At 38.5% G+C, this 21,803-nt stretch overlaps 2 protein-coding genes across 5 annotated transcripts; both read right to left on the bottom strand.

The window, feature by feature from the left end:
- Positions 1-1,248: 1,248 nt before the first annotated feature.
- On the bottom strand, positions 1,249-9,846 carry LOC128622359 (cysteine-rich and transmembrane domain-containing protein 1). Its single transcript, XM_053648802.1, has 3 exons — positions 9,679-9,846; positions 5,875-6,198; positions 1,249-1,805 (listed from the first exon to the last, which is right to left on the bottom strand). The coding sequence occupies exons 2-3, from the start codon at positions 6,176-6,178 to the stop codon at positions 1,699-1,701; spliced, it is 411 nt and encodes a 136-aa protein (XP_053504777.1). The 5' UTR covers positions 6,179-6,198; positions 9,679-9,846; the 3' UTR covers positions 1,249-1,698.
- Positions 9,847-10,191: 345 nt separating this feature from the next.
- Positions 10,192-20,863, bottom strand: mat2b (methionine adenosyltransferase II, beta). Of its 4 annotated transcripts, none has more exons than XM_053648798.1 (8): positions 20,749-20,863; positions 19,518-19,663; positions 16,932-17,126; positions 16,702-16,816; positions 14,810-14,956; positions 14,145-14,338; positions 11,910-12,023; positions 10,192-11,084 (listed from the first exon to the last, which is right to left on the bottom strand). In XM_053648798.1, the coding sequence occupies exons 1-8, from the start codon at positions 20,768-20,770 to the stop codon at positions 10,908-10,910; spliced, it is 1,110 nt and encodes a 369-aa protein (XP_053504773.1). In that variant the 5' UTR covers positions 20,771-20,863; the 3' UTR covers positions 10,192-10,907. The 4 variants fall into 4 exon arrangements, with proteins under 4 accessions (XP_053504773.1, XP_053504775.1, XP_053504774.1 ...); XM_053648800.1 differs by lacking the exon at positions 20,749-20,863 and adding an exon at positions 20,051-20,141 and having other exon boundaries at positions 10,195-11,084; XM_053648799.1 differs by lacking the exons at positions 19,518-19,663; positions 20,749-20,863 and adding an exon at positions 20,051-20,678 and having other exon boundaries at positions 10,195-11,084.
- Positions 20,864-21,803: the final 940 nt, after the last annotated feature.

Below are 21,803 nucleotides of genomic sequence, written 5' to 3'. Positions count from 1 at the left end.
CTGTCAGCTTGAACCATTTTCCCTGGACTTCTCTCATCAACATGGAGTTTCCACCCACACACTGTTTTTCCCCCCCCACACCATTCTGTTTAAACTCTTAGAGACTGTTGTGTATGAAAATCCCAAGAGATCAGCAGTTTCTGAAATATTCAAATGAGCTCAACTGGCAACAACCACATCTTCCTCTCACTTTAATGTTTGAAGATGTTTCATGTGAACTCTGAAGCTCTTAATCTTTATATGCATGATTTTCTGAATTGTGCTGCTTGGATTTGATAATTACATGAATGAACACTGGTACACATGTTCCTATTAAAGTGGCTGGTGAGGGTATATTTGCAGCTGATCACATTGTGCATGTCTTCACGATGACCAAATACTATCTACATAAAGCAGTGATCAAAACAACCGTAATTGCATATTTACCAGTAAACACTACTGTTGATGTGATAAAGAATGACATTCTGCTAGCTACCAAAAAAAAACAAACACAGAAATATTAGGACAGGCTGCATGCATTCATGTTGTGCAGGTTCTAGTGCTCATGAACTTCCTATTCCATTCACCCATATGAAAGGCCTTCTGTAAACACATGGACAGGTTTCCAGAGGCTCCTGTTTGACTTTAGCTATAGCTTTAAATAGCATGAAGCAGCAGTGGGTAAGTTTACACATAGGAACCATTTAGTGAGCTGAGTGTTACACCACTGGGGAGGGGGACTGACACAAGAGTACTCTGCCCTTTAATCACTCTGGGGACGTAGTGATGGTGTTGTCTTTAAAAGCAGCTTATGCAAGAGCATACACAAAACACAGCACATGGCCAAAGACGCAACGTGCATTTTTGCACCAAGGGAACACGGAGATAAATATGTTCAATTACAGTATGTAAATATAATTTACAGAAAAATAATTTTGTTTAGTGTTCTAAGAAGTGTAACCATATTTAATATAGATACAACCATCGATCTTTATTTTCTCTGGATAACAAAAGATTATTTTGATTATGCATAAAATTGCAATAATAATAATTTATGGCATCCATTGCTTTAACTCCTCAGTAAGACTAGAAGACGATTGGGGTTATTTGGTTATTGTGTTTAATTACTCTGAAGTCAGACACCTATACAGACCTCTAGTGTGCACTTGTGAAGGTCCAAATTACACTAAGAGTCATACATTCAAACATTACAGGAAACATGATTTAGATTGGAAAAGATTAAATTCTATCCATAAAACACTAAAAAGCTCAAAAACTGTGGCTTTTATTTAGTATACATTAACGAGTAGAAATTTCTGACAATTCTGACAGTATTTTCCTCAACAGTTTTTACCCCCAATGAAACCCTTGGCTTTAAACTGAACAAAAACATGCATTCATCAACCATGTTCATCATCCTTCAGCTCTATACCTGTAGACAATTTGAATTCTAGCTATTTATTTGCTTTTGGCTACATAAAATAAAATAAAAATAAAAAAACAGCTCAGTTTACATATGTCTAGAACTAGGATTGCATTTCTATAAATGTCTCAGTGCATAGCATTGAATTTATTGAAGTAATCCAAACTGGACCATGTAAAATCCCTGAACAAAAACACACATCGCTCTTTCTTTCATTGGATCATTGTTTTTGCAGTAGTCATACATAAATACAGAGGGAAAAGGTTTTTACAGATGAGGGCTTTGCTGAAGACAGATTAAGTCAACATGTCCCAGAGACAACAGCAGCACAGAGCCGTCCAGCAGGCGGTCAGACACGCCTGATCTCCTGAATCGCCCCGTCGATCTTGTTCCACAACATACACTGTAGAAATGGGGAGGGTTAACAATTATTCACAACGATGATGCACAATACACAATAAAATTCCTGGAAGAAATACTGTATTTTTAGCCACTTTTTAAATATACTATAATATATAACAATGGTTCTCAAAGTGGAGACAGCATTTTTTTTTTTTTTTTTATTTAGTTACCAGAAATATCAGGTAATCCCAGGTAATCTCAATCTAGCTGCTCATTTGAATCAAATGGGTTTAATTTAAAAAATAAAAACCAAGGCAGCTTATACATAATGTCAACTTGGCCCTGTGAATGGAAAGTTCAGGAATAAAAAGCTCTATAGCGCAAATAAATCTGTCCTGAGGGGGTCTGTGGAATTTATGGTCACAGTTAAAAGAGTCCCTGGCTACAAAACCTTTGAGAATCTCTGCTATGTAGAAACCTAAGGAAATTTAGCACATGACAAAAATGGAGGAATCAATGCCATTTCATAAAGAGTGAGAATAACTATCACGTTACTATCACAAGAGAACCATACTGTTCCCCTATTCAGACACAAAGCTCTAGTTCCACCGCAGTGTGTATGTGTGAGTGCGTGCGTATACAGTCCCTTCCGAAACTATTGCAACAGCAAGACCAATTCATTTGTTTGTGCAATCCACCAAAGACATTTGAGTTTGAGATATGAGACAAGAGTTCAGGATTTCAGTGTTTACTTCCTGGTATTTACATCTAGAAGTGTTAAACAACATAAAACAGAACCTTTTGTATCAGACCACCCAATTTTTAGGTCAGCAAAAGTATAGGATCTGACAAGTCTTGAAGTAAATTAAAGTAAAAAACACTTAATATTTGGTTGTAATATATTTGCAATAACTGCATCAAGCCTGCGACTCATTGACATCACTGGTTTCTTCGTTTGTGATGCTTTCATTTGTTGTTTGTTTCACTGGGTTTCTCCCTCCAGTCTCCTCTTCAGGAGGTGAAATGATGCTGAATTGGGTTAAGGGCTGGTCATTGACTTGGCCAGTCTAAAACCTTCTACCCCCCACCCACAGTCCTTTGTTGAGTTGGCAGTGTGTTTTGGATCATTCTCTTAATGCATGATAAAGTTCCACCCAATTAATTTGGATGCAGTTCTCTGTAAATTGGAAGACAGAGTGTTTCTGTATACTTCTGAATTCATTCTGCTGCTACCATCATGAGTGACATCAACAAAGATTACTCAGCCTGTTCCAGAAGCAGCCATTCAAGCAGCCATTCAAGCCCAAGCCATGACACTAAGTCCACCATGTTTCACGGATGAGCTCATATCTTTTGGATCATGAGCAGATCTTTGCTTTCTCCACACTTTGGCCTTTCCATCACTTTGGTACAGGTTATTCTTGGTTCCAGAACTTTTGTAGCTCATCTCTGTATTTCATTGCAAATTCCAATGTGGCTTTCTTACCGCTGATGAGTGGTTTGCATCTTGTGGTATTGCCTCTATATTTCTGCTCTCAAAGTCTTCTTCAAACAGTGGATTTTGATACCGTCACCCCTGCCCTGTGCAGGTTGTTGGTGATGTCACTGACTGTTGTTTTGGGGTTTTTCTTCACAGCTCTCACAATGTTTCTGTCTTCAGCTGGTTTCTTTTTCAGGACATTCAGAGTTGTTGTATTGGCTATGCTCAATGTTCTCTGATTGTTGTTCCCTCTTTTCTCAGTTTCAAAATAGCTTGCTTTTCTCCCATAGACAACTCTCATGTTGGCTTCTCCTTTTAACAACAAATGCAGTCTTCAGAGGTGAAACTGAAGGCTAAACCCAAGAGTACATGTTCAGAGCTATTTATTGTTTAATCAATAGATCAATCTAATAGGACACACCTGGGTAACAGGTAACATCTGTCAGTCACATGTTCCAATATTTTTGCTTGCCTACAAATTGGGTGGACTGATACAAAATGTGCTATGTCGTTTAACACATCCACATTGTTACATCCCAGGGCATAAATTTGTTGTTGCTTATTCATGTGGTATGTTTATTGTTCACTATAAAATGCGAGTGTAATACTATTGCCTGTGTGTATGGTTCCACTGTTGTGGTGTTTTGCTTTCTTTCTTCTCGGTGTACAAACAGATTGCCTGATTACCACCAGCTGCAGATTGCTATGGTGATAATCAGTCTCAGGCATGGATTGGTTACTCTAAGTGAGGAAAGCAGTTAAAAGCATTGAGATGACTGGCAACGAGCAGAGTTCCTGTCGTCTTGTGGCTGGCAAGCTCTCACCCTTCTTCCATTCCAGCCAGTGTGTTGAGATTCAAAGAAGGAAACTATTGAGTTGTTGTATAGACCTAGTTGACTACATATGTTTCCAATATGTTGACAGTTTGCTGCCTGCCTTTACTGTTTCTAAAATTCTGTATTTTCTTGTGTTGTTTATCACTGATAATTCCTTTGTTAATATTATCTGGAAGCGTAGGGAGGAAGGCGCCATTTAGTTTATGATTACCATCTTTTTCTCCTGTTTTTGTTAGAAAGAGAAGCTAGGTAAGATTTCTGTTGTTAATTTTCTATTCTTTTGGTTGTTAGATTATGATAACTTCTGGCAGGAGACAGTGTGTGTTCAGTGCAGGAATTGGAGAAGGGCTCAGTTATACTTTTTTATTTTTCCTTTCATTGTTATACTTCTTTCTGACCCCTAGACTGGGGAGGAACGTAACAATATAAATACCAAGAGATAAAAATGGACATTCTAAACTCTCTCATTCATCTTTTGATCTCAAACCCAAATGTTTTCAGTCTACAGCAAAAAAAAAAATGAATTGGCCTTGCAGTTCCAATAGCTTCAGAGGTGACTGTATGCGCATGTTAAGTCAAATCAAGACTACAGCAAGTGCATTGTCCTCTCTGTGATAATCAAATGAAACCTGGTGGTTTTCAGCATTAGATAAATCCACAAGCCTAAGAAGCTTTCTCAGGCTACGTAAAGCCACAAGCTGATGCACTGTATGCACTGCATGCACTGCAAGGAAGAGCAAAGCCACATTTATCACTCTTTATTCTTGTGAAAGAGGATTATAATAAAGCCTATTTATGGAGTTCAGAAAATAATTTTAAAAAATGTATGTAAATTTCTTTCACATTGATTTTTGTATTCATTATTTTTCTCTAAAAGGTTAGTCAGAATTCAGTTACATGCTTCAAGAGACTAGCATAAAACCCTAACTTCTGCACAGTAGCACTGCTCATGACCAGAAATGTCAAATTCCAGAGAATGTCTGTGCCCTGTTACCCTTCACTGTTCAGCTCAATGCTGGTATTCAGCCTCACTGGTATAGAACTACATAAGATAAAACCATAAGAATAAACAGAACGGCGCATGCTATCACAGGAAAATAATCAACAAAGCAGAAAGCAGAGCAGTTGAATATACCTCATGGATTATTTTTATGTAACAGCACATTGTCCTTGTAAACTTGCCAACAATTACAGATTTTTAAAGAACAAGATGTCAGTTTGTTATGCAGTGCCTGCTATCAATTATGTTACAGCATCTGTAAATGGTAGTTTCTCTCTTTATTTCTCTCTCTTAATTTAATTTATTAAGACAAACATATGTACAGCTTATCCCATTACAGAGAAAATGCAATGCAAAAAAAATTATAAAATAAATAAAAATCATTGAAAGCTTTCTTATCACCAGAAAACGTGCATGCTGACACTAGAGACTCCTTCCATAAAAATTCCTCTGACAGAAACCTTCTCTGTAGCAACCATTATGCATTTACTTCCCTTGTTGTTCTACCAATTTATCAGTTCTATAGCAACAACTAACTCACAGTTTCATTAAAGAAAATTGAAAACCACTTTGTATATTCTTAAAAAAAAAAAAGAAAAGAAAGAAAGAAAGCTGAGTCAGTTGTTGCTATACATAATAGACAACATATTAGAAAAAGTATTTTAATAGATACCTATGACTTCCCTTGCAGCTAGTACTACTGCAAGAGCTGTGCTGTTATAGAAAATTAAAAATCAACACCCTTTGATCAATCAGAATTATAAAGTGCTGAAGAAAGTACCAACAGGGTTGTTTTGAAGCAGCAGAAGCTCACCTGTGTTTTTGGGAGGCTCCCCATACACCGGTCCTCCATACCCTGGTTGAGGAGGCACTGGATATCCCTGATAGCCAGGTTGGGCAGGGTACGAACCCGGTGGTGCAGCAGGGTAGTTAGGGTATGGTCCTTGCTCAGGACCAGGTGGATAGCCCTGAGTGGGGTAGCCTTGAGGTGGGTATCCCTGAGGTGGATAGCCCTGAGGTGGATAGCCCTGAGGTGGATAGCCAGGAGCGCTGGCAGGAGGGTAACCTGGAACAGGGGCACCTGGGCCTGTATATGGTGGAGGATTCTCGTAGCTCATTTTCACGTAGGAGTAGTCACCTGGAGAAAGAAAAAGTAAACACCGCTTTGTTAATAGTTGGCTTTTATTTGACACAAATACACTCTAACTCAGAAACCAAAGGCCAGTATCTGCTGTTGACGTCAAGTGTAGCCTCTTGACTATGCCCGTCAGCCTTGCACAGCCTAGTGCTAGTTGATAATGCTCACGTTAAAAAAAAAAAAAACACTCAGAACCTATAAATGACTCATTTGTAGCAAACATTCACACATTTCTGATAACATTGTCATAATGGATTGCAGTCATTACCACACAGAAGTTTCAACATGTTACCCTGTACTGAGAACAAACAAGTAACTGACTCATAACAAGGTTAAGGGTTGTTGTTGGGGTGTCAATGGACAATTAAATGTAATGTAAATTAAAACTGTTAATCTCTAAAAATGAAGGTCTGAGAATGAGAGACATGAGACAATGTCATACTAAGTCAAATACCAAAAAAAGATACCAACAGCCGATACGATGTGATACTTTGTGACGTAAGCATAGTGTACACTGTAACGCTAATGAACCGAGAACACAAAATGACAGCGATCTGGATGCATTTCACGATTAATAACGGCAATCAAAGCAAAGCAGACTGCAAACTGTACTGTGAAAATATCAAGAGGAGGTACTATAGCATCTTCCTACGGTACACGTAACCTGATAAAACATCTTGTACACAATGCTCAGCACAAGAAGTAGCAGCACACAGCAACAAACACAAGCTAGGCCAGAATGTCTACTACAGTCAGCACTAGGTCAGTGAAGATAAAAGCTCTTACCCAGTATGATGTTCTTCGTGATCAGTTGCTATTGGTCACTGACAATGAGGGATTTCGGTGCAGTGAAGACAGTAAAATGTAGTTTACATACAGCTGTACAGAAGCACAACTCCAAAGTGGAACAAAACTGTTCTTCTCCATTGCAACTCCACTCAATCCAAGGTAACTAACATAGCTAGATAATGCACTTCAATTAATATCAATTAATATCAATTAATATTATAAAGAACAAACCTTAGTGGCCTAAGTGCATGACCAAGAAAAAAACAAACAGAGCTAAATAAAACTTTCCATGACACACCTGATTGCTTAACACCAAGTAGAATATTATTCAAACATATCATCAAGTAACAAAAAATATGTGCTGGTACTCAGACTACTGGTAGTAGTCTGAAGAAATGGTATTGATGCATGATCAAGTGGAAACAGACACCTCCATGTTTTCTGTTAACACATAACCTAGTCATTTTCAAAATAGGCCTACCTTCGAATGGGGATATTTATGAAAACATTACACAGAAATGTGTTTCACATAAACGTTTACTAACTGTCCAAACACAAGTACCACCAAAAGTAAACAGGCTTTCCATTCTTTTCTCAATTTTGAAATTCTTGACTGTTTAATCTTACTACATGTTACAGTACATGGAGATTAACTGAAAATGTAAACACTGCTGAAACATTTCTTCAAAGGCACATTCACTCTAGGAGGAAGTGCACCATGAACAGCCTGGATCATATTCCTGAACCTTTCATCTGTATTAAACTGTACATCATATATTAATAAACATTAACAACAGGGCACAGGTCAGAACTCTCAACGATACCTGGACATGGTTGAGTTTTTAATGATTGGTTTGAACGGTCAGAAGAGTCTGTAGTGCCTGGAAGCTGATCGAAAAATATGAATATTTGTGAATTGGAATTATATACACGTCACATTGTATAATTTTTTCCCATTTTTCACATTGTAATATTTTTTTTCCTGTTGTTTTTAACTAGCTAGAAGCAACATTTGCCTTTAAAACATAATTCTAAATTATAGGTTGTAGTTTTGAGATTTAAAAACAAAAAAATCAGAACCCTAAATTCAGATTTTATGTAAATTAGGCCATAGATGAGAACAATCCAGGATTCCCAGGAAAAAGTAAACATTTTCAAAGCGGTCAAACTCACAGTCGTCTGCCATGCTTACATCCATGAAGTGAAGTGAAGAGACATGGTGTATAGTTAAGAGACAAAATGGAACGTATAGTTACTGTATATTTACCGTATAATCACCATACCAAACCGTATATTTAGATAAGTGCATCTAAATTGCTATTAAGCAAGCAAGTTTGGCAGTTAGCTGCTAAAGACTGGCAGAAATCTAACATTAGTGTAGCCTGACCAGCGAGAATGTTACATAAATATGTACGCTGGACATATACTAAGCATCGTCTGTTTAACGTCACTGTACAAAAATAGCTATTTGAGAACATAAAATCTCTTGTCTGAAAGCGTGTACTTTTCCCTAGAAATGCCACATACTTTACCTTTACATTAAATCTGTATTTTTTGAGATTTTTATTTAGGCCTCTGATTTTTTTTTTTTTTTTTAAATCTCAAAACCATAACCCATGATTTCAAATTATATGTTTGAAAATCTTACTCCTTCAAAACAAAGAAAAAAAACATAGGAAAAAATTAACATTTTTTAAAATACACAACAGAACAAAAACAAATTTATTTAATGTGACGTGTACATAATTGAAATGTACAAATTCATGTTTAAATACTTTTGTCAGCTTCCAAGCTCCATAATTCACCATTAAAATTTCTCTCGACATTTTATTTATTTAAAGACTGTACAGATTCTCGTATTTGTATAATGACTATTGATAAAGTCATGTATTTTGCTTCACATAATGGTGTAGTAACCACTTTGATAAATGTCCCATGACAAACACATGACTTTCCCAGTGGTAAACTCAATCAGTGAAAATCAAGCCTGGACAGGATGTCAGTATGTACTGTTAATATACAATAACACAGCTTTCACTCTGCAAATCCATTTCAGTGCAATATCTAGTCTAGCTAAAACTCACACTGAGCATTTCCATAGTGGAGGTGAATTATTAACTAGAGGGCGACTTAATGGTGTGCACACATTACACAAGCAACACTGGAGGGCTTGTATATAACACAAATTAACACAGGAAACACATTCACACATTGGAAATAGAAGTATTCTGTTTACGCTAGAAAGGTATTATAATGATTTTGTTCAAATGTGTATGACATTAAAAATGATTTAAGTTCCGAACTTTAGGCTAGAACTGGTGGCTCTGGTTACTTGAGTATCGTTATTGTTTAATTATTAGTGGAACCACATGAACATCATGCGCCAGTGAACGCACCATGTTCAGGCGAATGGAAGACCGTGTTTTCACCCACGACAAGAAGCAGGTGTTTGCGTGAGGAAGTCAGGCAGTCCTAGCAAACAAACACGAATTTATATTCTGTCCTCTTCACACTTGAATTAAAAATACATATAACACGAATAGTAGCTTGCTTTTTATTTAAAAAGTGTAGTTAACGGATTCCTGTTTTTTTTAAGGATGACATTAAGTAGACAGATCTTTTCTAATGAAGGAGATCTTTTAAAGGCTATGTCAGTAAAAACAAACAACCAAAAAAAACCCACACAATTACCTTTGGTTTTTCGGAAGATAGCGGTATCAAATGTCGAATGAGCTTCCCGGAGTGCGTTCCTGCGTGCAGCGTTCACTTGATCCTGGCTATGATGGTTTATTGATCTTTAAAGTCAGGCTGTCGGAGTGCGTATGCTGAGTCAAACTCGACCAACGCTGCGTAATAATGACGCCACGGTTGCGACGGGTGCGCGCGACCTTATTGGAACGTTCCCACAACACTTTATCAGCTGACCCTCGCTGGTGTTGCCAGATTGTGTGTCGACTCACCCGACTGCAGTGTTTTAAAGTCGTACTGGGTTGGGGAATGGGCCCTGTGTCTGTCGTACATAAATAACATTACAGTTTAGGCTGGTTTATTATTTAATTCGTGACTAGTTTGGAAAAAATATTCAACTCAAACTGGCAACCGTGACAACGCAACGCACACACACATCCCTCTCTCATTCGATACTACGTCATTTCACCAAAATGAGGTTGATTGTGTAACATAAGTGGCTGTGATGGTGTAGACTTTCATTCATTTCAGTTTACTGGAAAACTTATGAAGAATGGAAAAAAATAATATTATTAGAAAGAGCTAACAATCTGAAAGAAAAATGTTCTTTATTGTTTTGATTATATATTTTTAAAATTATTTTAACTTTGACATTTATGATGTCTCTCTCAACTTATTTGTTTGAAGATACACTATATGGTCAAAAGTATGTGGACAATTGATCGTCGGGCCATCATACCATGTCACCTTCCCCAAACTGTTACCACGAAATTGGAAGCACAATCTGAAAATAAGAGATCAGATATTTCAAGCTAAATAGTTTTCCTTTATTTATTTATTTTTAATTATTTTCACATTTGCTGGGAATTTGTCAAACAGAAGAAAATCAGAATTTACTTAACAAAAACTTAACAAAATGCACAGTGTTCTGCAATATGGACCAAGCAGGCTGTTTGTATATGTATTATATGGTCATCCTGGGTACACTTAGATAATCTCCCAGACAGTTTGCTTTTTACTACATTCGTGACAGAAAGTGGTTAAAACCTATACACAAATTATCCTCAACTGCCTTAAGCAACAATACTATTACCTATAGTGCAATGAAAATAAGAATAAAATAATACATTAGTCACTGTGTGCATTAATATAACATCAACAAAAGCTGTTTAACTTGTGAACAGATTTGGCCCTATTTTCTGACTAAAACTCAAGAATGTATGCTTTGTCGTTCAGTGAAAGACGGTCTGTCTCCAGCGTTTATCATGGAGGAATGGCCAGAGACAATTTCTAATTGCTGTTTTAAAGGGAGTTGGTTCCACACTCAGCCCAAGCAGGTCCAGACGAGAACATTCTAACTGAGCATTCTGCGGCCTCTGAGCGCCGGCTCCAGCAGGCTGCTCGGTCAACTACACAGAGAGAGAGACAGAGAGAGAGAGAAACAGAGAGAGAGAGAGACAGAGAGAGAGAGAGAGACAGACAGAGACTATTTGCATATAGTGACCAAAAACATTTAACCGGGTGATTAAGCCAACAAATTTAAGTACAAGCTCCTGATAGAAACAGTCACCTATATTACACAGTGCTGTGTAAAAGTCTAAGAATTGCAAATGCATGTAAAGCCAATCTGGCTTCAAAATTAATGAAATTAAACATTTCTACATATAAAAAAAACAACAACAACAAAAAAAACCCATAAAAAGAGCAGTAAACAGTGATCAACTAAACCATGCCAATAATTGGTGTGACAGCCCTTTGCCTTTAAAAAAATTGTAATCTCAGGTACAATTTTATAAGGAAATTAGCTGATAAGTTGTACACTTATTTTTTGGCCTGTTATGTAATATGTTGCTTTCTTTACTTCTTTATAAACAGTTTTTTTTGCATAACATTTAATTTTTTTATTGGAAAAGTAATGTTATGAAATACATGTACAATGTTTTTGCACTGACTAAAGGCAGAAATCATAAAATGAACATCTACAAAAAAATTTTTTACTAAAAAACAGGGTGCCTAAAAAGTTTGCACAGTGCTGTATATTATAATTATATTTATACTAAACTAATTTGCTGTTTTTTTTTTCTTCTATGTACTTCCAAAAATTCCCTAAAAATAAGAATGTAGTAGGCTAACTGTCTACATTTACAAGATACAACAAGCAGAATGTTATGGTAGTTTCACGTGACTAAACCCCAGTAAAATTGCATGCAGTGTGCATGCGACTGTAGACGTACCGGTATCAGGTGACTCCTGGGTAGGTTAAACGCATCTGCAATAGCACAGGCTATCTCATATTTAGTCATCTGTTCTTTTCCAGAATAATGGAAGATCCCGTGCAAGGATGAGTCCTAAAACGTCACATCAACATAAAGACATGAGTAGAGATCAGCAGAGGTGTCATTCCATTGATAAAGATGTGAATTGATCCCAAATCATCCCTCTCAAATACTCTTTCCTGATGCATTTTTTTGTAGACAGAGCTTTTTTATGCTAGTAGACCAAATCTAATATCTTGCCATGGAATCAGCACAAAAGATGAGACATCCACAGTATTTCAAACACTGCTACTACTTCTTCAGATGATCCTCTTAAACCCTTTTCAAAAAGAGCACTTATGTGATAAATTTCCGACATCTTTCAATATCGAATGGAAAACGATTTGCCTCTGCCAAGGGAAAGAGTTTAACCCTAAATACTAAATACTCTACTTTGCACAGAGAGCAGGGCTCAGCATGCCAACATGAAAATAACATGCAAGTAAACAAATTAGTTCAAGAACGAACAGGTTGTGCCCAGACAGCATAGTGTATTCACTAGTCAGAAGAGAAATGGAACAGATATTTAGGCCTTGGTGAAATTTTGACCTTTTCTACTAATGCAATTCTTGAGTGCTTTTTGAACATCCCGTTCCAGACTTAGTCCCACATTGCTGCTATAACAACCTCCACTCTTCTGGGAAGGCTTTCTACTAGATTTTTGAGCATGGCTGTGGGGATTTGCCCATTCACCCACAAGAGCATTAGTGAGGTCAGGCAATGACGGTCAGCAGGTCAGGGCTCTGTGCAGGACACTAGTGTTTTTCCACCCCCAACCTTGGCAAACCATGGCTTCATGGAGCTTGCTTTGTGCACAGGGGCACTGTCATGCTGGAACAGGTTTGGGCCTCTTAGTTCCAGTAAAGAGAAACTGTAATGCTACAGCATACAAAGACATTCTACACAATTGTGTGCTTCCAACTTTGTGACAAGAGTTTGGGGAAGAACCATATATGGTTGTGATGGTCAGATGTCCAAAACATTTGGTCATATAGTGCATGTTTCTCAATAAAAAAAAACAAAACAATTTAAAATCTGGTAAAAGGGGAGAAAAATCACATTTAAAGATTTCAATCTGACTACAGCGCAGGAGCATCAGGGACCTTTTGAGCAGATATCTGATTACAAACTGAACTGATTAGACTTGTGGCTGTTTCACCATGGCATGTAGCTATCCAACAACTTGAACAAAGCATGACATATGTAAGAAAATCTTAGCTAGTATGGTTTTAGGCATTTTAATGCAGACTGACTGTTTTTATATCTGTTAAACTGGCTCCTTATCCAACAAGGTCTTTCCATGATGATAGCCCAGGCAAGATTAAAAGAGTAAATCATTTTCACATACTTTTCATGAACCATTTTTGGCTTATTAAAGTTGAGGTGCCAAAGAATGGAAAAACCTGATTTTGTTTGTCTCTCTCCCTTTTTTTCCTTCTGTTTTTTTTAAGCTGTTTGCCAGAATTCAGCCACCGTGACAAATTTTATTAGGAGCCCAGACTGGCTGTATAGCTGTCTAAATCTACAATTCAACTTGGACACAACATGTAGACATAGGCTGTGCAACCAGTACACACGGCATCCATTCTGTAACTGCTACCAGTGCAAGAGAGTATTTAATTTAATCAGTGTCTATACTATACATGCAACAGTGTTAATGAAACATGAAGTCTTTTGTTGTCATTCCTCTATATAGCTTGTATACATTGGAACTAATGTTTCTCCAGGGCCATGTTGCAACACATAACAGTACGCAAAACTACATAAAGTACAAATACACAACAGTGCGAGACGAGTGCAGCACAGTAATTAAACAGAACAATAAGTACACAGGACAATAAATACACAGAATAGGAGCTATAACTGCAAACTATTGAGTAATATAGTAGCAATAAGTATAAAGTATTAAAAATATTAGTAGCAAAATGAGTTCCATAAATGAAAAGTGACACATGCAGCTTTGTAAACTGAAGGTGTGCAATGTTTGAGTCATACCTAAAGGGCAGGGCACTGAAATTGACCCAGTTGTTCAGCCTTACTAATATTAAAACCAGTGTTGTTGAACCTTTTCACCCCTGCTGGTTAGGTGGTTAAATGTGCATTTGCAGCATTAGCTATAAAGACACTCAGAAATGCTTAAGAAACACTGTTTACCTGAAGACATCGATCAGCCATGTACCTGCAGACACGTGCAACATCGCTGGTATAGGTGGGGAAGCGCTGCTGGCAGTGGTCTACAGTTGAGCTCTCAGCTCCATCCTGAATGCGATCCCACAGCACAGTGACGGCACTCTCCTCAACCTTCTCCACCTCTCCATAGAGAATGGGCACCCTGAGTATTGCAGCACCTGAAATAAAAAAAATAGAAATAAAAAAATAAAAACATTTTAGGAAGTAGTTTTCCCAGATTTTCCTCACATCTGCCAAGAACATTAGAATTAAGGATAATAATTAGCATTAAGGATAATAAGCATTAAGCTTCTCCCATCTGAGCTGTAGATCTCTCCAGCTTGATCAGAGTTAACCTTGGCCTTTTGGTTGCTTCTCTGAATTTCCTTACTAGCTTCATTGAGTTTTGGTGGATGGCCTCCTCTAAGCAGAGTTTTGTTTGTACCATGTCTCTTAATTTTTTAATAATAGATTTAATGCAGAATACTTATACACTCATTTGGCTTCCTTATCAGTCAGAGAACAGAGACAGTTTTGTGAATATTTTGATGCTGTGTGGTAGCTTTTATTCAATGTATTTAATACAGTGGAAAAGGAAATACATGAGAAATTCAAGAGAGCTAAATTTAAAGGGAAAGAATTTTACATACCTGGACAGTGTCGGAGTATCTCCTCTTCCCCCTTAAGCTTTGATTTCCCATACATGTTTAACGGGTTGGGGGTGTCATTTTCTCCATATGGGGGATTGCGTCCATCAAACACATAATCAGTGCTAATGTAGATCAGAAAGATGCCAGCTGCATGAATTGCAAAAGGACAAACCATAAGTTAATCAGAGCCAAGACTCTTCAGGAAACTAAGCCTTTTTCCAAAAGATGCAGACAAATATTATTGATTAGTTTCTATTACTCATTCGATATTTGCTGATGAAAAACTAAGTTTTAAGTCAAACTGGCTACACACAAATGAAATAAAGTATCAAAATTGATTGATTTATATGTTATGTACTTGGCTTCATACTAGCTTCATGGGCAGATTAGCAAAGCAAGCTAACTGTACTAGCTATGTACTCTCCTGGTAACCCTGTTCTGATGAATCTCCAAGAATTTCGAGCCCAAAGTCTGCTGAAAACCCTGTGCATTCTGTTGCCTAGATTAATTGCTTTCTTGGAAATTTCTTCCATTACACGTCCCAAATGATCAACAGATAAAATGCTTAAATAGCAAGCAACATGAGAAGCCAACTCCTACGCTGACCTCACTGGAATAAAGTGCTAGCATTTGTAAAAGGTGCAGCACTACTTTTGTGCTTTTCTAGAGCAACACAGGCAACCAGGTCAGCATGGTGAGCTCTTATTTCACATCTGCAGGCTTTGCAAAAATGCTTGTTCCTTTTCATTTGGGACATGTTTTATCCAGTCCATCAGCCCCTTTACTCTTTACAATACCATCTACTGTATTTCTCTCATTTACCTGTCTTATTAGCTGTTTACGCTACTAGCTATCCAGCCAGCCAGCTACCTTTCTCCTCAGTTTCTGTCCATCTCTCTCTTGCTCTTGTTTGCTTTCCTGAATTTTTCCCCCCGTCACTCTTGTCTCATTTGTCAACTCATGTTATACTCTCCTTTTAAAACTATTTGAAATGGTTTTGCCAATGTTAACATGCACACACTCTTCCTCGCTCCAAATGTACAAATTTACAGTAAAGACGTGTACGCAAGTCATCAACCAATGATGTGATATCAGACATGCCACCCACTTTCTCTCCTTTTCCTCCATCTCTCAATTGTAGCCTACTGAATGTGCAGGTCTGTTTTTATGTAGGCAGGTATTTAAGTCACAAATCAAAAGAAGCATTGACAATTAAAAATAAAAGGCAATTATTTTTCAGCTTCTGCTGAAAATCATCATTTTCACCTGCGACTGTTTTTCCAAACTTGCCCAATTTGTGGGAAAAACCTTGGACCTGGCAACCTGCAACAGAGGACCTATCTCTGCTACTTCCTTCCAAGCTTTATTTTTATTCATTTTATTCTTTACACATTTTTAAAAAGGTCATATATGACAGGAAAAATTAAACCATGATTTAAATTATTCTTCCATTTTTGCTTGTCAAATAGTAAATGGGAACTTATTGAAGTTATTTATGTACAGCTGTGAGTGTGGAACTGAAGAAACATCAGACCACATGAACCATAGGATTAGTCCAAGGAATCAATAAAGCCAATCATTTAGATTTGTCACTTTACTGCATAATAACTAATTTGTACAGAACTGAGAAATCATGGCTCCATGTATATGTACTGTGGTTCAAGTGGTAGCGGGTTGTCCACTAATCGCAGGGTTGGCGGTTCGCTTCCCAGTCCACATGTCGAAGTGTCCTTAGGCAAGACACTGGACCCCAAGATGCTCCCGATGGCAGGCTTAGTACCTTGTGTGCGTGAGTGTGTGTGAATGAGAAACAATGTAAAGTGCTTTGAATGGTTTCCTGTTGCTTTGACACTTGTTAATGAGAATGTAGGGTGACTAATCACTTGACTAACCTGCTTCTTTTGCCAATGTAGCGCATGCATGTACATTCAGGTTCAAGGCTGCTTCAGTGTGATGCTCCACCACATCAGGCCTTCTCTCAGCAGCACAGTGTACGATCACATGAGGCTGCACGAACAACACACAACAACTAGTTAAGAAGTTGCTTGGCATTAGTGGAAACTTAAACGTCAGAAGAAAACACTGCAAACTATTGTTCTGAGTGCAGTAAGCTTGTAAACACCTGGAAGTTGTGAATAACCGCCCGCACAGCCTCCTCATCCAGCAGGTTGCAGCTGAGGAAACGAGGCCGAGCGCGAGTGTATCCACACCCCAGGACCTCCCAGTCATTGTTCTGGAACTCCTTGTAGACTGCACGTCCAAGTAGACCAGTGGCTCCGGTCACCAGCACACGCCGGCATGGAGTGCACACATCCTCCTGAAACGGGCAGAGAAAGGGAATAACTTCTTACTCCTCACTTACAAGCAACTTAGGCTGTAGTGTTGGATGAAAAATTGCTATTGTGACACAAAGGTGCATGTGAAGAATATTTTCCTCTTAAATTCTAACTAATTTGGAGGGAATTTGTTCAAAGGTTAAAAAGGATATTCCAATGACAACAGCAAAATATGTTAACTCTGATTTTTTGAAAATCACAGCTTATAGCCAACATATAACCAGCTGAGATCTACACAACATACTAAATCAGAAAATGGCAGAGTAATGGTAGTCTGAGTTGATGACTTTAGTTTTCACAGTCATGTGCTTCTATGTAAAAACAGACTGTAGACAGTCAGGCAGAATCCATCCTCAAGGGCTTCATCAATATAGACAGTGGCATGTACATGTTTTTAGACATGGGATGGCAAACGTCAAGACAAAGTTACTTTTTCAGAATATCAGATTTCTTCCTTGTTAGGGGATGTCACGATACCAAAAATCTAGAAGTCGGTACCGATACCACCAAAAGTACACGATACTTGATACCAAAGTCGATACCACGGTGTGGTATAAAAAAATTTAAATTTAATTAAAAACACCCCTGGAGGACATCCTCCTCTGGCTGATACTGGCAAGAAAAAAAGAGAAAAAAAAAGAGAGACAGAGAGAGGGGATATTTTAGTTATCAAACACTGTCTAACAATGAGTGGAGGTGCACTCCTAAACGCATGCACTCACACACACACCTTATACTCTGAATGCAAGCGTTAGTTTAAATTCACTGATATGGTGGCAGGCCAAAAAGATTTATTAAAAGCATCAACATTTGAATAATTATTAGTGACATTAGGCTACATTTAGCTGACAGGACACGGGCTGAATGGCGATGCATGTGGCCCATTCGGAGGTAGTTTATAGCACTGCAATGTGTCAGCGTCGTTAACAAATAACTGGCTATCGCAAACATTACATGGAGCATAACGTTAGCTGGTTTCACGGCAACAATGCCAGCTGCCTCAAACAAACATAATATAGAGCCATCTTTCAGGTGCTTCGCCAAATTCCAGGTGTTTCCTCGCTTTGTTTGAAATGAATGATAGCATCGGCTGCACACCGGCTTCAGAGCATCAATTATATGTTCGTTGTCATCTGCCTCGAAGTATTTCCATATTCCATACCACCTTTCCTCTCAATGAGTCAGGTGGAGCTAAACTTCTGTAGTTTTTCCTGTGTACTTGTAGGCGTTCTTCTTCTCCACCACTTGTGTCCGACTAAAACACTTGCAGTTTGGGAACAACTGTTCCCAACAACTAATCACTAGTCACTATTCACCATTGTTCGCAACAACCAAGCACTTTTCACCATTGTTCCCAACAACTACTCACCATTGTTTCAAATGACCAATCACTATTCACAACTGTTCCCAACAACTAATCACTAGTCACTATTCCCCATTGTTCGCAACAACCAAGCACTATTCACCATTGTTCCCAACAACTACTCACCATTGTTTCAAATGACCATTCACTATTCACAACTGTTCCCAACAACTAATCACTAGTCACTATTCACCATTGTTCCCAACGACCAATCATTGACCACAATTGTTTGTCCCATCCATACTCCTCTTTGTTCTGCGTTTTGTTTTCTCTTCGTGGACATATTTACAAGTGATACAAGCGAGTTATTCCATCCTTAACAGTTTTCTTAGTATCCATTTCCCAATTTCTGACGAACACTTGTTTTTTTTTTCTGTGTTCTTGATAGAAATGATGGTCATATGTAAATATATAAACAGTGTTTGTTGCCATTACCAAAGACATATTTCCATAAGAAATAAGCTACAATATATTATTTATCCAGATAAAACTCTTATTCTACTCCATGTGTCTTCAGAACATTGTGTCTTCTTCATGTTTTGAGATGCAAATAATCACACCTCCAGGGTCCGGGGTTCGAGTCCTGCCGGGGCCATGTGTGTGCGGAGTTTGCATGTTCTCCCCGTGCTGCGGGGGTTTCCTCCGGGTACTCCGGTTTCCTCCCCCAGTCCAAAGACATGCATGGTAGGCTGATTGGCATGTCTAAAGTGTCCGTAGTGTATGAATGGGTGTGTGAGTGTGTATGTGATTGTGCCCTGCGATGGACTGGCACCCTGTTCAGGGTGTACCCCGCCTTGTGCCTGATGCTTCCTGGGATAGGCTCCAGGTTCCCCGTGACCCTGAAGAAGGAGTAAGCGGTAGAAGATGGATGGATGGATGGATAATCAGGACTATTCAAAGAACATGCAAAACAACCCATGGCCTCATCTGGTGACTTCTAGGCTTTGCTCTTTTGACCACTAGTATAGTTCCTATTGTGCACGGTGTCGTTAGCACGTTTGCCTCACACCTCCAAGGACAGGGGTTCAATTCCCGCCGGGGCCATGTGTGTGTGGAGTTTGCATGTTCTCCCAGTCCAAAGACATGCATGGTGTCCATAGTGTGTGAAGGTGTATGTGCCCTGCGATGGGATAGGCTCCAGGTTTCCTCGTGACCCTGAAGGATGGATAGTTCCTATTACTCACAATTTTGATCAACATTTCAGCAATGCTACATTGATTATTTAAATCAACATAGGGTTGATATCTACATGAATGGCACAGGACTAATATACTAACAGGGAGTTAAAGTGGCGAGACTTGTGACATCCACATCGGTTTCAGACTAAAATCAGCTTCAGCTTATAACTAACTAGATGTGTATAACGCATGTTATAGACCACAGGCAAAAATATTGCACCCTTATCAACTGTATTCCAAGTAGCAATTCACAACTGCATCCTCTAAATCAAATACATTAAGACGTAACTATAAGGTAAATGCATTTCCAGCATGGCTGGTATTTAAAGTAAAGCAGAGAGTGCGGTTTCATTATTGAGCTTACCTGCACGAGCTCTACGTGACCTGGGCTAAAACGGATCTTTAGCTCCTTCTCCCTGATGCTCATGTTACTATCGTTACTTGACCAAATTTACAAAGCGCCACTGCCTAAATTCAGCAGGTAAAACCCAACATAATAGCAAACACACGCGACAAGTCTTGACAGAAGTGCTGGTTAAACTTTAGGAACCATAAAATGACAGGAAAGATTAGAGGGAATTTGCGCATGCGTGAATTAGGGAAACATCCACCGCGTCAATACTACACCGAATGGCGCAGTTTGGCATTATTCTGATATCTGTCGCATCGTAGTGCAGCACAAAAGTTATAAACTAAAAACAGAATAAGAAATAGTTTCGTGATATGTACACATACAGCCATAAAGGGAACATAATTTACCGCATTATCTGAACATATAATAATCAGTACTGCTGACATTTGGCTACCGTTGCAATTAATGTTCTGTATAAAATTTGCTATTTGCAACTGCTAGGACCTTTTGTCTTTCCCTTTACTCAATGTTCAAGTGAGCACATTTTATAACTGCTCTGATATAGCCTACGTAAAAATAAATATCACAGAACAATGTGACAACAATCAGTTGCTACATTTATCAGTCGTTTTAACGCACATCATGACACAGCAGCAAACTGAAGCTTCACTGAAGCCATTACACACTTTCTACACAGTCTGGATTTTTACCTTGGAATCGCCATATCCACATCCCAGCATAGTTAAGTAGCGTTTTATATATACGTATAAAATGCTCCTGCAAAATCTTCACAGAAGATTGTTTTGGTCCGTCCGGCTAGTTTAACTTGCTGTCAAATCATTTCAAAGTAAGAGTCCCGTTTCAAAAATAGGCTTCTTACAGTCTGTGGCACTCTGCGGCCATCTTGTAAATTAATCTATACTATATGGCCAAAAGTATGTGGACTCCTGACCATCACAGTCACACCCATATGTGGACCTTCTCCGAGCTGTTGCCGCAAAGGTGGAAACAAAGTTTTTGTATGCTATAGCTTTACAGTTTCACTTCACTGGAACTAATTGGCCCAAACCAGTATGACAATGCTGATGTGCACAAAGCGAGCTCCCTGAAGACATAGGGTGCTTCTCATTTCTTATTTGTGCATTCTCGTTTACTTTCATCGCTTCCTTTCCTTGCGTCTTAGCTCCAATCCCTTATGATAGTGGTTTTCAAAGTGGGGGCCGCCAGGGGGCGCCCGGGGAGCCTCAACAGTTTGGTGTGAAAAATGAATAAATTATTTTTTTTCAGACAACCACACACAATCAAATCCTAATGTAATGTAATGTAAAGATGTAAGATGTAATTATTAATAATAAAAGGGGGGGGGGGGGTATATTCAGAAGTCTGTATTTTTAATGTGTTTTAAAGACCCAAAAGGGGGGCCTCGGTCAAATGTTAATGCCATTTGAGGGGCCTTGCCTTGGAAAAGTTTGGGAACCCCTGCCTTAAGATGCGAAGGAAGGATGTAAGGATGAGATGCAAGGAGAGAGGAATCGAAGCAAGTCGAATGGAATATCCTTGCTCTCTCAAGCGGCACTTCAAAACGAAGTCAGTTAATGATGAGCGCACTCAGCTGCATGACCTCACTGCACTTCAGGGATCTGCTGTTATGTTGTTGGAGTTTGGTTAATAACAACATTCTTAATAAAGCAAAATGCACTGATAGTATATGGAATGTCTGGGTTATTCAACAACGAATTAATGAACAAGACATAATTTATCGCAT

The sequence above is a fragment of the Ictalurus furcatus genome, chromosome 18, assembly GCF_023375685.1.
Source record: "Ictalurus furcatus strain D&B chromosome 18, Billie_1.0, whole genome shotgun sequence".
NCBI lineage: Eukaryota > Metazoa > Chordata > Actinopteri > Siluriformes > Ictaluridae > Ictalurus > Ictalurus furcatus.
The sequence above is the reverse complement of the archived record's forward strand: the minus strand, read 5'-3'. Positions and strand labels throughout refer to the sequence as shown.

What these genes read in the sequence shown, in the direction of transcription:
- LOC128622359 (XM_053648802.1), bottom strand. Translation starts at nt 6,178, where the DNA reads ATGAGCTACGAGAATCCTCCACCATATACAGGCCCAGGTGCCCCTGTT. An exon ending in GGAGCCTCCCAAAAACACAG is followed by an intron (nt 1,806 to 5,874) that starts GTGAGCTTCTGC and finishes CCATTTCTACAG; the next exon opens with TGTATGTTGTGGAACAAGAT.
- mat2b (XM_053648798.1), bottom strand. Translation starts at nt 20,770, where the DNA reads ATGTGGATATGGCGATTCCAAG. An exon ending in TTGAACCCCTGTCCTTGGAG is followed by an intron (nt 17,127 to 19,517) that starts GTGTGAGGCAAA and finishes TGCCCGTTTCAG; the next exon opens with GAGGATGTGTGCACTCCATG. An exon ending in TGGCTGATCGATGTCTTCAG is followed by an intron (nt 12,024 to 14,144) that starts GTAAACAGTGTT and finishes GTGACGTTTTAG; the next exon opens with GACTCATCCTTGCACGGGAT.